Below are 17,319 nucleotides of genomic sequence, written 5' to 3'. Positions count from 1 at the left end.
ATCTCATATCAGAAGAACTAATTTCAATATTAGAATACAATTCAGAATCCCTGGGTGTGGCTTGGTCCATCTTAACTCTCCTGTCCATAAAGGCAAAAAAGAGCCCCAAAACAAATAGAGTTAATTTCCCCCTGTCTTTTATTTCTTTATTAGACGTACAGGGGGTCTGAATCAAGGGTTCTTCATGTGATATTTGTCCAGCATTTTCTACATAACAGGATGGGGGTTCCGTGTCTTTGGCTTCACCGCATCCATCTCAGCATTGGGCCCCGGCCCCTCCGTCTCCCATTGGCTCACAGGTGAGGAGCCAATCGAGGGTCTCGACTGAGCTTCTCTTTAAGGTCCAGGTGCTTTTGGGGACCGATTTCCTTGTGTCTGCACACACACACACACACACACACACACACACACGTTTTACATTAATTTGGTCAAACTACGATGATCTTTGTAAGATGCACGTGTGTGTGTGTGTGTGTGTGTGTGTGTGTGTGTGTGTGTGTGTGTGTGTGTGTGCATTTACCTAGACTGACGCTGTTTGATAACACCTATCTTGAAAACGGTGTCAGAGCAGTAGGCATGGTACTTGTCCTCATCTTCTTTGCTTATGTTCAGCTGGTTTATTTGGTACTGTTGCTGTTCATGCTGAAGCGCCTGGGTCTCCTAGGTAACCAATAAAAAACCTCAAGGGTTTGTATCACCATGTCGTTTTGGATCGCCACATACGATCGATGTCAATGTTTTGAAGCAGTAAACCTGAACATTGATTCATGTGACGACTTACATGTAAAGTCAAAATTTCTAATCCAAATTTTTGTTTCCATGTACATTTGCACGGGGGGGGGGGGGGGGTGAACAAAGCACCTAACATGACATGTAGTCCAAGTCCAGTCCTGTGGTGTCTATGTGAGCCATACCCTTTCGTAGCGTTCCTGGAGGATCTTGTCTTGCTCGATCATCCTCCTTCTCTGGTTGGCCAGGCAGTCCTCCAGCAGCTTCTTGGCCACCTGGGGGCTCAGGGTCTCTGGGTCGCCCAGCTTGGCCAGGAATGGGGCCAGGAGGTCAATTTCCTTCTTATCCTGCTTCTGGCACTCCTCCTTGTTGGCGCGCACCTAGGGGAAGACGTTCTTGTTGTTGTTGTTGTTCATATGATGATTATGATGAATATGATGATAATGATGTTTATGATGATGACGATTATTATTATAATTATTGGATGGAATCATTATTCTTGTTTACGATAGATGTTTGTTGATACAACACTTTTGGATGTAATCTTATGTTATCTGATATATTATTACATTAAATGTTTGTGTGTGTGTGTGTGTGTGTGTGTGTGTGTGTGTGTGTGTGTGTGTGTATGTGTGTGTGTGTTTCACACCATGTCTTCTTTGTAGCGTTGAACCTTCTCGTTGCGAGCTGTGTCGTAGATGGAGATTCGAAGCTCAGGGTTACTCTCCTCTCTTTCTCTGGTGGCTAGGATCTCTCTCACCTACACACACACACACACACACACACACACACACACACACACACACACACACACACACACACACACACACACACACACACACACACACACCTGTACTTGTAATATATCAATAGCACAACCAATGTAATAAGGAATCATTTGTTGGTACCATTGCTAATGTTACCATACACATACGATATATACACACGGATGAACGTAAAAAGCACCTCAGTCTCGGAGTGTTTGATCTGCAGAGCGACTTTCTCCTCCTCTTCCATGAGGGCTGTCAGCATCTCATACAGATACACATTATTGGGAGGGTTTTCGTGTGGCTCCCCCTAAACACACACACACACACACACAGATATAAGTGGACCGGGCACAAACATACATGCACCCACAAATGCATGCATGCATGCACTCACATACACACACACACACACACACACACACACACACGCACACACACACAAATACACGTGCACCCACAAACACAGATTAACCTACGAAATGACTTATTTTTTTGGGGTACCTGGTAGCCGGTGACCATAATGGGGCTCCAGTTCTCGGCTCTTTGGCCGTCTGGCAACATTTTGGGTTTGACGAAGTTCCTCCGGATGGGGATGATGCGATCGTCCTCCAGGTGAAAGGTCATCTCAATACTCCCTTCAGCGAATAGGAACACCCGCTCTGCTACGTCCTCCCTGGCCGCTTTGGACTTGTCCCTGTGGAATCGTTCCACCACTTTCTATGCAGACAATTTTAAAACAAATTGTACAGAGGTAAACGACAGCCCACACAATTGACCGACATCAAGCAAGCAAGTCCACCTAGATGAGATCAAATAATTACTATATTGACTATAAAACATTGATATTTATTATGAAAGGTGTGTTATATGTGGATCCTATGGCTCAATCTGTATTCCTGTGTTTGTGGTGGCGGGCCTATACCTCTACATAGAACTGACAGTGTTTTTGGCCAAAATACTATCAGTTATAGAGCTATGGTGGGCCTTGATACCCCAGCATGTATTGCAGTTATTTGAGTTTCATATTAATAGCATATCCAGGCTTGTAATAAATCCCTGTTAATAACTGTTAGTAATTCATTCGACCTTCACACAAACACAGTCACAGCCAAATGTAAAAATGACTTGTACTTTGTGTTGTCCGTGTTGTCATTCTCACACACCCCAAGACCATCGGGCAAGGAGGAGGGACTGGACTCCTCCTCTCGCCGAAGTGGTCCTACCAGGTTCTTCCACTAGAACACTTGGCCAGATCTGCATTTGAACTCCACGCTGTCACTGTCACCCTGCCTATCAAGCTCTTCATTGTAGTGATCAACCACCCTCCAGGTCTCTTCCACGACTTCTATGACGAGCTGGATGCCCTCCTCAGCTGCTTTCCAGAAGATGGCACACCACTCGTTATCCTTGGCGACTTCAACATCCTGCCAGAGAAGTTACACTCACCTGAACTAACCAACTTTTTCGCCACTTTTGACTTAACACTCTCCCCTTCTACCCCCACACACAAGGCAGGTAACCAACTTGACCTGATATTCACAAGGTCCTGCAGTACCTCGACTCTCTCTGTCACCTTGCTCCCCGTATCTGACCATCACTTTGTAGCTTTTTCTCTCCCCCTGAAGTCCTCTCCCTCCCTCCTCTCTACCCCTCACATTGTCACCAGCCGCCGTAACCTGAAATCTCTCTCTCCCTCTACGATTGCCGACACTTGGACTTACTGGTCACTGTCGAGAACATCACTGTATCTCCGTCTCCAACTGCCAGAAACCTTGGTGTGGTATTAGACAACCAGTTATGTTGCACCGCCAACATCACCGCAGTGGCCCGATCCTGCAGATTTGCACTTTACAACATCCGCAGGATACGGCCCTTCCTCACAAGAGAAGCAGCTCAGCTTCTAGTCCAAGCGCTGGTCATCTCCCGCCTGGACTACTGCAACTCGCTCCTAGCTGGACTCCCGGTCTCTGCTATTAAACCTTTGCAGCGTATCCAGAACGCGGCAGCGCGCCTTGTGTTCAACCTACCTAAATTCTCCCACATGACTCCCCTCTTCCACCACCTCCACTGGCTCCCTGTAGTAGCCCGCATCAGATTCAAGATGATGGTACTGGCATACAAGGCGGTCGATGGAACTGCCCCTGCCTACCTCCAAGCCTTGGTCAAACCACACACCCCAGCTCGATCCCTCCACTCAACTACCTCAGCTGGATGTCTGGTACCGCCATCACTAAGAACAACCAAAGGTCGATCAGTTAAATCACAACTCTTCTCTATCTTGGGACCACAGTGGTGGAACAAGCTCCCTGCTGATGTCAGGACCGCAGAGTCGCTCACCAGCTTCCGCAAATGACTCAAAACCCACCTGTTCAGAGTTCACCTAGACTCTACATAGCCATTCAGTCCCTTATTTGTCTGTTGCACTATTGTTTGTTGTACGTCCTGGCACTTAATGAACGCACTTAATGCAGGTTGTATTCATTCATTGTACTTAATTGTGTAGCATGTACTTAATTGTGTTGTGCATGCATGTTGTGTAGCATGTACTTAATTGTGTAGCATCTGCAGTAGCTAGCTATCACTGCTGTATACGGGGAATGGGGTTAGCCTGGCGATTGTTAGTACTTGCACTTGGTTCTATGAACATCTTTACTGTACCGACGGCGATATATTGTTTCACTTCTTATGACAAATGTACTTATTGTAAGTCGCTTTGGATAAAAGCGTCTGCTAAATTCCCTAAATGTAAATGTAAATGTGATCTTAGCTTACATGAAGTTTAAACGCTACATGTGATGTGCTGGTGTTGTACTGGTAGCTTCCGTCTGGACGTGAGCACCTCCAACGGCCGACCGCCTGGCGTTCCACTCCCCGCCTCCACGCTTTGACCGTAGAAGACGTGTCGGGAGTAGAGCAGGTCGTCACGGTGCTCAAAGGTCTCCTCCATCTCCCCGGGGGACTCCACCCTCCGCAGCAGGCCGTCGGGGCACACGTTGCTGTGGAAGTCCATGCGGCGCTCTGTCCCGGGAGCCAGGGAGACGTAGCTGTGGGCTGAGACGGCCACAAAACACGACCATCACCGCCACAGAAAGAGGCCTCACGAAGGAGCTGAGGAACCGCTCCCACAGGTTAGTGCCGTTGCTTTCAATCACACTCAACGTAGTTCTGCAAATTGGTGAAACACAATGAATTTGAGGATTAAACCAGCCAAATAATTAAGCTGTTGTTAAAACGTTGTCGGGTAGTACAAAAAAGGAAATCACTAAAACAGCAATACATTATCACTAATAATCCAACAATTATTTTGGACAAAGCCATTTAAAAAGTGCAAAATAATCAGGACATTTTTCAATTGCAGCCGAAAAGCTCAAAAATCGGGTTTACTCTTGAGTTTGAGTTTGCAGTCGGGACTAAAGAGTTCTGTGGTGACGTTGCTGGCTCTCTTCAGCTCTCTCTCCTCCAGGTGGTCCAGTCTGTTCTGGTACCACTCCCTCACCACGTCCACCTCCTGACCTAACACACACACACACACACGTGCAAACACAAGTGCACACACACACACACACACACACACACACACACACATCCACACACACACACACACACACACACACACACACACACACACACACACACACACAAAAGCACGCACACAAGCACACACACAAGCACACACACACACACACACACACACACACACACACACACACACACACATATTAAGCATCTATCTATACATCTATAACATCTATAAGTATGCTAATGTTAGTGTATGAAAGGTAAACGACCCTAAAGGGGACTGTATGTAGGAAGTCCTCAGACAAGCATTGTTCTATGAGCGTTCTATGAGCCTTACATTCCAGGTCTGTGTATGTTGTGAGGCGCGTCACCAGGCCATCTGGAAGTAGGTAGGGGGTAAACCGCTCCAGTTTAGCCTTACGGTACTGCGTGCTTCTGGAGCCCCCAGGCCAACGTCTCTCCAGGTCTGAAAGACATCCCACATGTGGGAAGGACTGTGGATCTCCGGATGTAGTTCATGGACTTAAGCTGCGGGAGTGACCCCGCTGGAATCTTCAGTAAGAAGCAATCGGGAGCAGTATTAAATGGTTTTCCCAGTAAGATGAGTAATGGGGGGTTATATCCGCGATAAACAGCAAAATACAGCACAAGCGGTGGCATATGACCCCATGTGAGTGTTAACCCATGCGATTGGACCTGGGTTGTTTGTTCAGACTTATCATGAGTACAATCAACTGGTATCCAACAACATTTGTAATGATTTGGCACTGCTGTGTGCCCTTATACAACAGATGTTACTTTGGCAGGGCCGGTCAAAGCCGGAACAAACAGTGATGCAAGATATAAGATAAACACAAAATATACAATGGCTGGTGAAAAATGGGACAGAGATTTTAAGAGATTTTGACTCTAGAAAATGTATTTTAACATATGAGGAGAAATAGAGACATACATTCATACATACAGTACACATAGTTAAACAGATATCAAAAATTCAACATAACATAGCCAGGGCTATATGTTCTTGCTGCCTTAATGTCTATTTCAACATGTTAATTTCCCCTTATACATCACAATATGTTTGGCGCAGAACAATTTTCCGCAAGGACAAATACATATCTATCTATCTATATCCATCGACTGTCTCAGAGATATGATAGGAATGTCGCAACACTCCAAAAAATGCCTGAAATGCAAATACTACAAAAGGCAGTTTGTTGATGAGTATAGACAAAATCTTGGGATGCGTGCTAAAAACAAAGGTAAAGGCAAATCAACCAACAATACTTTAAGTCTGTGCCCTATTTGTTATGCAATATTAAAACGTGTATAAGGGGAGTTAGTTGTTGAGTGGAAAACACAGTTGAGGCAGTCATGGGTATTCCAAACCCATTGAAAAGATGTGTTCTTGCAAGGACATACCTTGTTTGGAGAGAGTGATCTTGTCCACCCAGGACCTAGGCATCTCAAACGCATTGGGCTCCTCAGACCACTCCTCCTTGGAGTGAGATACACATAGCAGCAGCAGCGAAGCAGAGATGAAAACTAACGACTTATACACACAGTCCAGACCGTATACACCCTCTTAACACACACATACAACATACATATACACTACAACTGTTGTTGTGTATGTTATGAATGCATTTTTTAAATGCATTAATTCAGTAGAAGGACAGGGTAAGACCCTACTTTCTTTCCCTACCACTCTGAATACAAATGGGAGAATAAAAAATTAAAAACTGAGATAGGAGGGAAAGAGGGAATATCCCATCATATGCAGTATATCTGCACCATCCCCTATCATTGATAGCAAATATATTATTGAGCTTGAAAAAAATCTTGTTGATTCAAACAAACTGATCAGTTTTTGTAATTTGACCTGTTCTACACACGATATAGACTACACAAGGGCCCACACGTTTATACACACACACACACACACACACACACACACACACGCGCACGTGCGCACACACGGATGAACACGGAAGGCTGTACACATACCTCCTCCTCTAGCTCTTCCTCTTCCTCCTTTTCAGTTATTCTGAACAGAACCGACTCCCACTTGGTAGTATCCCCCAGGTTATACTCCATATCCTATACACACACACGCACACGCACGCGCACGTGCACACACACACACGCACACACACTCGCACATGCACACGCACACACACACACACACACACACACACACACACACACACACACACACACACACATACACACGCACATACACATTCACACACACAAACACACACACATGCACACGCACGTAAGCACTCACACACAACCAAATATGCTCTGGATATACTGACCATCAGATTTCAGAAATACGAACAATGTTGATTTATGATTACATCACTGAATCGTAAAAACACCAGACCTTACGACACTTGGGATGAATTAACGTAAAATATAACATAATATGAAACATAAACACTTGGATAAACTAATCGCATTATTCTGTTCTATTGTGTTCTATTGCTTTACGTAAGTATTATGTATAATTATAAGGTATTAGTATAATGAGATCCAATGTAGATGTTGTAGAGAACCTGTACTGGAAAAAAAGAAAATAAATAATATATATATATATATATATATACAGTATATACAGTATATATATATATATATATATATATATATATATATATATATATATATATATTGTGTACCCACAGTTGCACCTATGTGGTTAATGTAAATGCCTTCCATCACATTGACATGCATTTGACATCAAAGTCATCCCAACTAGCGGCAGGGGAGAATTGGGGGGGCGGGGGGGTTCTCACAGAGCTGCCGTGGCAGCAGTCCTGCATGTTGACCCAGTAGTTGTGCTGGTTCCAGAGGCTCTCCACGCCCAGGAAGCTCTCGTCGCCGAGGCCGTAGCTCTTGCCGGTCAGGGGGTCTATGAAGAAGTTGTCCAGGATCTCTCTTTTCCCAGCCAGCACCAACACCCAGCAGTGGAGCATCTGGCCCTGCAGGGGGTCCGGGGAGGGCCTCTCCAGTTCCTGGGTAAAAGCAATAGACAGAGACCATGCACAACGAAAGGATCTGGGAAGTGTGCTGGGCTTGGTAAAGGAACGTTGATTCAAAAATCATACTCATTCCCTCATTTATGGTTTACTCATGCCGATGTAAAATGATGCTCTACCTATATATATATTTATCCCAATACAACACATTACGACATTGTAATGCGATGCTAATGCTATACCTCTAAACTGATGACAATAACAACACAATTAGATATGGACCACTAGCCTTGCAGCACTGGTTCTGGCTCTCTGCTGGGTTGTTCTTCTGACAGTACCTCTTGGAGTCTTTGAGCCTCCTGCTGTCTCTTCAGCATCTCTGCCCGGGCCTCCTGCTCCTTCAGCTCCTGCTGTCCCCTCTCAAAGTTGCTCCTCAGTTCCCTGGGAGGCTTCGCTGCATACTTCCTGACCTGCTGCTTGTCCTCTGCTGATGTATCCTGAAGGCATACACGCACACACACAGACGGATATACATGCCCATGCAGGCACGCATGCACACACACACCATCTCAGCTTAGTACACAGATGCACATACAAGCGGGCGCTCATGCATTTTCCACCATGGAAATGACAAATGTCATTCCGTACAAGGCGTTCATGTGTGTGTGAGGAGCAGATCAGTACCACCACACACTGACCTCCACCTTGACCTCCACCTTGCCCACCAGCAGGGGGCACTCCTGCCTGCTCTGGTCCAGCAGACACATCTCCCTGACAGCATAGCCTGTGACGCAGTAGGCGTCGTAGCCCGCGCCCAGCAGCAGGCTGCAGAGCAGGGTGGAGATGTCAAAGCACGTGCCCGTCTGGGTCTCGAGCAGAAGGGTGGGAGAGATCAGACGGCAGGGCTGGGGAGGTGACACCAAGCACACCAACCCACACTGTCAGTCGCATCTCATCAGTCTGCTCCACACACAACCTCCCTGCCAGGTCAGTCTGTCTGCGTGTGCATGTTTTGTGTTGTGGTTGTTGTTGGTGTCCATGCGTGCGTGCGTGCGTGTGTGTGTGTGCGTGTGTGCGTTTGCGTGTGTGTGCTTGTGTGTGCATGCGTGTGTGGCCGCGTATGTGCGTGTGTTAACGCGTGTGTGATAAATGCACTTTGGACCAATTAATTAATATAAATAATAATAAAAATAAAATAAATAATAATACTATACTCATTTGGTGGAGAACTTGCTCTGAAATGTTTTGAGAGCAAATATGGAATCAGGGTGTCTTTCTGCGCCTGCTGACCTGTTCTATGGGAGGATCCAGGGCTTGCAGTACCAGGTGGTCGGCTACAAAGGACGCACAGTTGTCCCAGTCGTAGAGGCCCGAGTAGGGAAGCATTGTGCACCGCAGGGTGGTGGACACAAACTTCTGGATGAGGGACACAGGAGACTAATGTTAGCTGTAATAATAAATAAAAGCAGACGGAACAACAGACACACAGTTAGAGCTTGTGGGTGTATAAATACCAGCAATACGATAACCAATTGGTACAAGGCAAGCATTTGAGCGTGGGCCATGTCTGACATTCTCTTTTTGGAGCTTTTTTAAGTTTGTTTATAAATTCAGTTGAGGTGGATGTCCCCCAAAACACAGCTTTGGCAGCAAAGTAAAAAGCAACAAACGCAAGTGAGAGTGAGAAAGGAGACACGGAGAGATCATAAAAACTTCCCGTGGAGAGGGAGCAAGAGAGGGGGCGAGAGAATGTGGAATGAGGAAAGGCAGAAGGGGAAGAGGAAGAGAACTACGGAGGTAGAATGGTGGTGGATGAACAGAAGGTGTGAGCGGGAGGTGTTGGGGTAAGAGCAGGGTGGGTGAAGAGTGGTTGTGTGTGTCTGTGTTATTATTTACCTTCACACCACATTCATTCAAAGGGCAGAGGAAGAGGGGCTTGCGGTTGGGGAAGATGTGTGAATATTGGGATCTGAAGTTGTCAGCGATAAGCAACAGCTGTTTTTCTTGAGGTGAGTTGAGCTGGTAGGAGCTGGGACATTCAGACAAGTTCATCGGCTTGGTCCAGCCAAGTCTGCTATGGTGGGCGAGAGGACAAATCCAATAAATATCTATATTTATTTAGGATTCTTGAGCAAGTAATTACAGAACAAGCCTTATTGAACTGTATCTGCAACCTCATACAACCATGACTCACTGACTAAACAACTCAATCAACAAGTATAGAGATTCCTGGTGATTCAAAATCAATGTACACGTGGTTAGAGAACAAATCAGGTGTGTGGGTTTTACTGACCAACAACTAGTTGTTGTTCTGATGTGTAATATTTCATGCATTATCTTTTGAAAAAAAAAGAAAACCAGCAGAAATGTGAGTTCCATATATGTGTCATACTGTGTCATATTGGGCTGTGGGATCACTTGTGCACATCTGTGGCTGTGTGTATAGACTCACGAGACCAGGACCAAATGGCCTACTCAAAGTAACCAATAGAGGAACAGAGGTAAATGATCTGAGGTAACCCATTGCAGAGCAAGTCTTTGGGGTCAGTTGAGTGTGTGTGTGTGTGTGTGTGTGTGTGTGTGTGTGTGTGTGTGTATGTGTTTGTGTGTGGGGGTCTGTGCATGTGTGTGTGCGTGTGTGTGTGTGTGTGTGTGTGTGTGTGTGTGTGTGTGTGTGTGTGTGTGTGTGTGTGTGTGTGTGTGTGTGTGTGTGTGTGTGTGTGTGTGTGAGATCTCACAGGGTGTCTTCAGGACTTGTTATATTGATGTTGACGGTCTTCTCCAGTTCACGCCGCTCTTGGTGGTTCTTGGAGTTCTGGAGTTCTTTCTGTTCCATATCGCTCCCCTCATCCTCCTTTTCCTCTAACTCTAGCAGGGTCTCCATTACTTGATTAAGAAAATACAATTCCAGTGCTTATTCGTATTGTATGTATGGGAGAAAGTTATATTAAGTGGGAACGTTTGGTCTCTCTGTTATTAACTGTTGTTTGTTATGTGGTTGCCTTAATGTGTTCTTCATCTTCCTCTTTGATAACACACATATGCTGCTGCACCTTACAGACATTTTCCTTCCACATTTTTGCATCATATTATTATGCTGTTTGTTGACTACGTCTATGGGCAATGTGAAATATCGGATTATGATATTTTGTCTTGACTGTGAGTGCTGATGGAATTATGCGACTCAGTTTCAATATCTTCTCTTGACTGGTCAAATGTGTTTCTTTGTTAATTTGTTTCAGAAATGTCGTAGTATTTATATCAGCTAACCTGCAGTATATGTAGTATGTAGACAACACTTAACAGTTAACGTTAACGATCACTGACTTGCTTAGAAATTGAAAGTCTACGAAGAGTACTTGCTGTGGACGATCGGTGTTACCTATGAATGAACACGTCTAGTTATATATAAAACGGAACATAAACGCATACAAAATACACGTAAAGGCAACGTACTTTAAGACGAAACCGTCTGACCTCCTTTTTGTATCCGACTGTATCCTTGGCAACCACGGCGCGTCACGACGTGGTGGGTCGTCGGTCTAGCAAGGTGGAAGTTGTGTATCAAGTATTCGGATCGTTACAGAGGTTTAGCAATTATTAGCTCATTAGTTAATTGTCTTTACGATAAAATTAACCCACATATCATCTCTTAAAAACGTTTCCAAATGAAATAAAACAAATGTCGTAAGATTGAATTATGTGCCTAATAGAAGCGCGTTTTGCAACAGCTTTGTAAACAGTTAATCATTTACACGTTATTGTGCAAATGTGTGCCAGTGATCAGAAGAACACAGTGTGCGTGTGCGTGTGCGTGTGCGTGTGTGTATGGCGCGGGGGTGGGGGGGAGGGGGGGTGGTAGACAGCTGGGGTGGGGGTGGAGGGGGGTATAAGTTGGGGTAGTGCTTGGAGTTATTCATATTTTTTAGACGCATTTATAAAGTTATTCTCGGTTTTTTATTTTCTAGGGGGGCAATAGTTGGACGCCAGATGTTTGGCTGGACTCACCTCACTTTTAACACCACCTCCGCTCCACCTCTCCACCGAACATTCAGAGCTCTTCGCTAACATCAGACATTGTGTTCATCCACTGTGTTCTCCCACCACAGTTCAGAAGCATACGGCGTTCAGGGGAGAAGCCATGAGTTCAGCATATGTCTTCACTCTGGCGCTGACTGTCACGTTCGTCTCGGTGATTCCTCATTCTTCTGCCTTCTGGCTCTTCAATGTCGTCTTCCCGCCGAACGCGACGCAGCCTCTCTTCCGAAGCAACGACACTCCGCCGCTTATCATTGGTAAGTAGAGACGAGCTGATGTTGACAACTAGGCCTACTACAATCGCTCTGCCATGGTTTCTTCAAACCCTCAGAGAAAAGTGGATGTGATATCTGAAGCGCGAAAGTTTTTTTTTTTTGCATTCAAATATAATTGTATGGATATAATGGATCTCTTTCCCCCTGTTACAATCAATATCAACTCAATTCAGTCAATGACGACAGAAAGATGTGTTTTGCAAGATGGTTTTGCAATAAAATGTTGACGTGAACGACGTAGGATTATTTAAAGTGGGTTTTCTTTGGTCAGACAATTTGCCAGGTTAACCAGGTTAGGTCTGGTTAACCAGACACACAAAGCTGTATACAAATCTGTATACATACCCAGCTTTGTATATGTATAGCTCAACAGGGTCATTCTTCTCTGCTGATTCTTTAATATAACAATATAACAAATCCTCATCTGCATTATTTAATTTTCTCCCAGGCTAATTGCAGTCACATACTTTCTGAAAAACTGGGTCCCTGATGTAGGCCTATTAGAGGGGTTAGTAGGTTTAGGATGGCCTTGACACGTAGAGGCTACTACTAGCTCCAACGACTTACAGGGATTTTAGAGTGAGGTCAATGTGAGTTTTGCCCACTGTATTTACACATCATTGGTAAAGTCAAAGTCCCACAGTGGGTGGGTTGTGTGGGTTTTCCCGTCCAGCAGACCGGAGTTCAATACATGGACACATGTTCACTGCCCTATCAGCTTTTCGCATTGACTAAATAGAACAGGAGCAAGTTAACTTAACTGTTGGATGTTTAGCCGACTGCAGACTCAGTATATGACTCAGTATGTGATTGCATTGCAATCAATTTTGGTTGGAGTTGGTAGAATAGTGAATATTATGGGAACAATGTGCTTGTAAAGCCAGTTTTCCTGTGTTGTAATAGTGTGTTTGTGTGCGCACCTGTGTGTGATTGTGTGTGCACAGTGCCCGGGAATCTGGGAAACCGTATGGAAGCTAAGATAGACAAGCCAACACTGGTCCACTGGATGTGCTACAAGAAAACTGAGGACTGGTTCCCACTTTGGATAGACCTCAACATGTTCATGCCAATAGGCATCGACTGCTGGATTGACAATATCAAGTAACCCTTTTTGTCCAATAAGTAAATGATCATTATCTCAAGGTGATGACTAATTTCACCATTTTGAAAGACAGATAGATAGATAGATAGATAGATATAGATAGATAGATAGATAGATAGATAGATAGATAGATAGATACTGTGTAGATAGCAAGATGTATAGATGCATAGATAGATAGATAGATAGATAGATAGGTTGATAGATACCATAGCTAGATACTGAAAAAGGTGGATAGATGGATACAATAGATACTGTAGCTAGAGAGATGGATATATAGATCTATACCATGAACAGATACTGTAGCAATAGAAAGATGTGTCCGGTATTTTCCGTCTGGAATGAACAAGTATATACAAATCTTTTTAGATATTGATCTTTTGGGCAAAAAAAACAACAATCCTAAAATCCAATTCTTCCATGTTCGTGGCTCAGACTGGTATACAACAGCACCACGCGGCGGTCCGCCAACTCTCCGGGCGTGGAAGTGCGTGTTCCAGGATTCGGACAGACCAATTCAATAGAGTTCCTGGACACACACAGGCTGGCGGGTGAGGAAAAGCAACCTACCTGTGTATGTCTTTTAGTGTGTTGCAGAATGTATGTATGTATCACTTATAAACAATTATCCCTATGATAGATAAAGTTGTCACCATTCATTCAGGAGCGATGCATGAATGCCGTTCTGAACTGTGTTTAAGATGTCAGCATAAACCCTGAGTATTTTAATGTGTAAATAATAAATCCCCTTTCACATATGCAGTCTTAGCCTGCAAAGTTCTGAAAAGATTTCCTGCATGGGGTGAATTGGAATAGGAACACGGATCGACATTATGAAAATCTGCATAGATTTCCTCCTACAATCTTCCTGCTCAAGACATTTCCGTATCACTGCCAGTATGGCTGTGTCTTGAATGAAAGCAGTAACCTTGCTGGGAGAGGCACATAGTCTGATGTAAGACACTTTCACATGGACAGAGCAAGTCAATCACAAGACTCCACTGAGGACGTATTTTTATCCGCAATTGCTAATCTTAACACACAAATGCAATATCAATACAGCTTATTTTGTTTGCAAACAAGCTCCTTTTTCGGAAATGTGTGAAAGAGTGCAGGACGAAAATCTCCCAGAACATAGCTGCATGTGTGAATTGTGAAAATCACCTGTGGTGCATGAAAGGTTATCCCAGTAATATATAGGGAAACTATGTATGAAAGGGGCTTTATTTTAAGTTTTAAGAAATGGACCACGTCTGCTGCTTACTTTCACAGGTTATTTTCACACCATGGTCCAGCATTTTGTCAACATGGGTTACGCTCGGAACGAGACAGTACGAGGCGCGCCCTACGACTGGAGACTAGCCCCGAGTAAACACACACATGCACGCATGCACATTCATGCATGCATACACTATAAACACATAGCATAAACACACACATGTAAACACTCTCTCTACTGACAGGACACTATCTGTTCTGGTCTAACTCTGCTTTCTGAAGCATTTCTACAGATATATCCTGTAACATTAAGTTTGGTTTGAGTTTGAAAAAATTAAAAAGAACCAGTTACAATGGGAATGGTGGTCTGGGGGATTAAACTATCATAACCGTCTCTCCTGGCTTCACTAAAACATATGTTAGCAATGTAATTTCAAAATACTCATGCGCCAAAAACTTGTCATGATCATAATCCATAGTAGTAGCACTTTCGTCTTTGTGATAAGAAATTGTTGTTTAAAGTACAAAAACAAAACCTTTTTGTCTGTCTTCATAAAGTCAATATTGATGTGATGCACATTTATTCCATCAGATACATTTAAATTTAAATTTATTACAATTGCTGCAAAAGAGGGTTCGCAAGAAAGTATTTGTGAAAAATGATATTGGTAATAGATGTTAAAGGGAAGCTTGGAGAGATGTTCCAGTGGTTTAATCACCCAGACCGGTATGGGTCTTGAAATGGTTCTTGAACACATATACAGGCTTGTTCCCTCCTTGTCACGAAAACATTATTATTATTCTTTTGTTTACTTCATCACGGTCACAGATGAGAATGAGGAGTATCTCTCCAAGCTTAAGGAACTGGTGGAGGAGATGTACCATCTGTACCAGCGACCTGTCCTCCTGGTGGGCCACAGCATGGGCTGCCACTACGTCCTCTACTTCCTCAACCAGCAGCCACAGGCCTGGAAGGACAAGTACATCAAGGGCTTCATCTCTCTCGGCGCTCCTTGGGGCGGGGCTATCAAAGCGCTCAGAGTCATGGCATCAGGCAAGGGGGGACATTGGAATCAGAGTATTTTAAGCAAGATTTTGAAACATAACCAAGAAGAGGTCCCCTCCCTTTCAGCTACAACCCCCCCTAAGTTTCTCTGTCATTGATAAGTGTTGCATTTTACACACCAGTGATTTACAGGCAAGGGGGATTCCCCAAACATCAGGAAAGAGTTGCCGAAACTGGCTCATACTGAGGCCGGCACTGAAAGTTACCCCAAACTCCACAATATTTTTTAAATATCTTCCCAGACCATGTCAGTATCAAAACAGATAATTAGATCTATATAAAACAATAAACAATCTTTCATCTCATCATCAGGTGAAAATGATGGTATTCCCATGATTTCAAACAAAAAGATACGTGAAGAGCAGAGGAAGGTGACCTCCAACCCCTGGATGTTGCCCTTTTTGGACGTGTGGCCAAAGAACCACGTTTTCATCTCCACCCCCAACGCCACCTACACTAACCAGGACTACCAGCAGTTCTTCTCAGACCTCGACTTTGAAGATGGCTGGTAATACTTCCAACTAATTCACTAATGAATGCACTCACGTATTGGTAGGCAAGCAGTCGAAGGGCCTATCACACCTGACCTCATAGCTTTTGGACCATGCATTCTTCAGTTCTACAGACAAATCTTCACTGATGGAGTACATTTTTCTTACAAGAAGAGATTTGAGATCTCTTCTTGAGATTTCATTGTCCCCAAAGTGGAACCCTTTCTTTAGCTTCACAGAAAATGCATCAAAAAGAACAACATCAGTGAAATCAAAGGGATAACAATGGCATTAATAAAAACCATTAACCATTAACATTTGGCAAAAAAACATTTCTAGCCTGCAAGGAGCAACCTACTGGTTTAAGGCCCTAAGATAAAATAGCTTTTTTTTTTTTTTTTTTGTATTGTTGTCCTACAGCGCCCCCCTGTTGGCAATCGCCCAACCTCCTGATGTAATGGATTGCTCCCATCTATTATTATCAGCTGTTATGATCTGGGCTTCTTTCTTAACTGTGATGATTGATGATAGTGACATTACAAATCCCATCCTCTCCTGATATGTTCTCCAGGAATATGTGGGAGGACACCAAGAACCTGACTTCTGCTCTGCAGCCACCGGGTGTTGAGGTATGGTGTATGTACGGCGTGGGTTTGCTCACTCCGGTGTCCTACGTCTATGACGACCATTACCCCGACTCGGACCCCGTGGAGTATGTGTACGACGACGGGGACAACACCGTGGACAGTCTGAGCATGAGCCAGTGCAAGCGCTGGATAGGGCAGCAAGAGAAGCCGGTTCACGTCACCGAGTTCCGAGGGATGCCTCACCTGGATATGGTGTTCCACCACAAGGTGCTCGCCCTGATGCAGCAGATTCTGGAGGGTGATTCAGACACCCCTGAGGAAATCGATTGCAGAAATGATCATGTATAAAAAGCAGCCATAGAGATTCATAACAACACAAACCTTGGAACTTGACCATTCTACATAACAGGTAGAATCTAGTGGTGAACTGTTTAAAGATATGATGTAATGAATAAGATTTATTCCAGATAGCTAGCTGCTCCAAGGATATCCCTGCCCAGCCATTTACTGCTTTGTAATAAACTGTGTCTACGTTTCCATTGTTAA

At 44.2% G+C, this 17,319-nt stretch overlaps 2 protein-coding genes across 6 annotated transcripts; one reads left to right on the top strand and one right to left on the bottom strand.

The window, feature by feature from the left end:
• Positions 1-68: 68 nt before the first annotated feature.
• On the bottom strand, positions 69-12,148 carry ccdc135 (coiled-coil domain containing 135). 5 transcript variants are annotated; one of them, XM_084477268.1, is made up of 19 exons: positions 12,008-12,148; positions 11,456-11,541; positions 10,738-10,885; positions 9,896-10,070; positions 9,290-9,415; positions 8,698-8,904; positions 8,338-8,496; positions 7,817-8,035; positions 7,026-7,118; positions 6,441-6,516; positions 5,356-5,484; positions 4,884-5,012; positions 4,339-4,550; positions 2,001-2,216; positions 1,696-1,806; positions 1,379-1,489; positions 915-1,109; positions 521-660; positions 69-375 (listed from the first exon to the last, which is right to left on the bottom strand). In XM_084477268.1, the coding sequence occupies exons 3-19, from the start codon at positions 10,881-10,883 to the stop codon at positions 294-296; spliced, it is 2,526 nt and encodes an 841-aa protein (XP_084333394.1). In that variant the 5' UTR covers positions 10,884-10,885; positions 11,456-11,541; positions 12,008-12,148; the 3' UTR covers positions 69-293. The 5 variants fall into 5 exon arrangements, with proteins under 5 accessions (XP_084333394.1, XP_084333393.1, XP_084333392.1 ...); XM_084477267.1 differs by having other exon boundaries at positions 71-375; positions 6,441-6,513; positions 9,896-10,073; XM_084477266.1 differs by having other exon boundaries at positions 71-375; positions 9,896-10,073; positions 11,477-11,541.
• lcat (lecithin-cholesterol acyltransferase) lies at positions 12,141-17,308 on the top strand (the record flags this gene model as incomplete). Its single annotated transcript, XM_084477270.1, has 7 exons — positions 12,141-12,294; positions 13,257-13,413; positions 13,847-13,962; positions 14,684-14,779; positions 15,459-15,683; positions 16,008-16,203; positions 16,758-17,308. 7 exons carry the CDS (start codon positions 12,141-12,143, stop codon positions 17,119-17,121), a joined length of 1,308 nt encoding a protein of 435 aa, XP_084333396.1. The 3' UTR covers positions 17,122-17,308.
• Positions 17,309-17,319: the final 11 nt, after the last annotated feature.

The sequence above is a fragment of the Micromesistius poutassou genome (assembly GCF_964030765.1).
Source record: "Micromesistius poutassou genome assembly, chromosome: 13".
In the NCBI taxonomy this organism is placed as follows: Eukaryota; Metazoa; Chordata; class Actinopteri; order Gadiformes; family Gadidae; genus Micromesistius; species Micromesistius poutassou.
The sequence above is the reverse complement of the archived record's forward strand: the minus strand, read 5'-3'. Positions and strand labels throughout refer to the sequence as shown.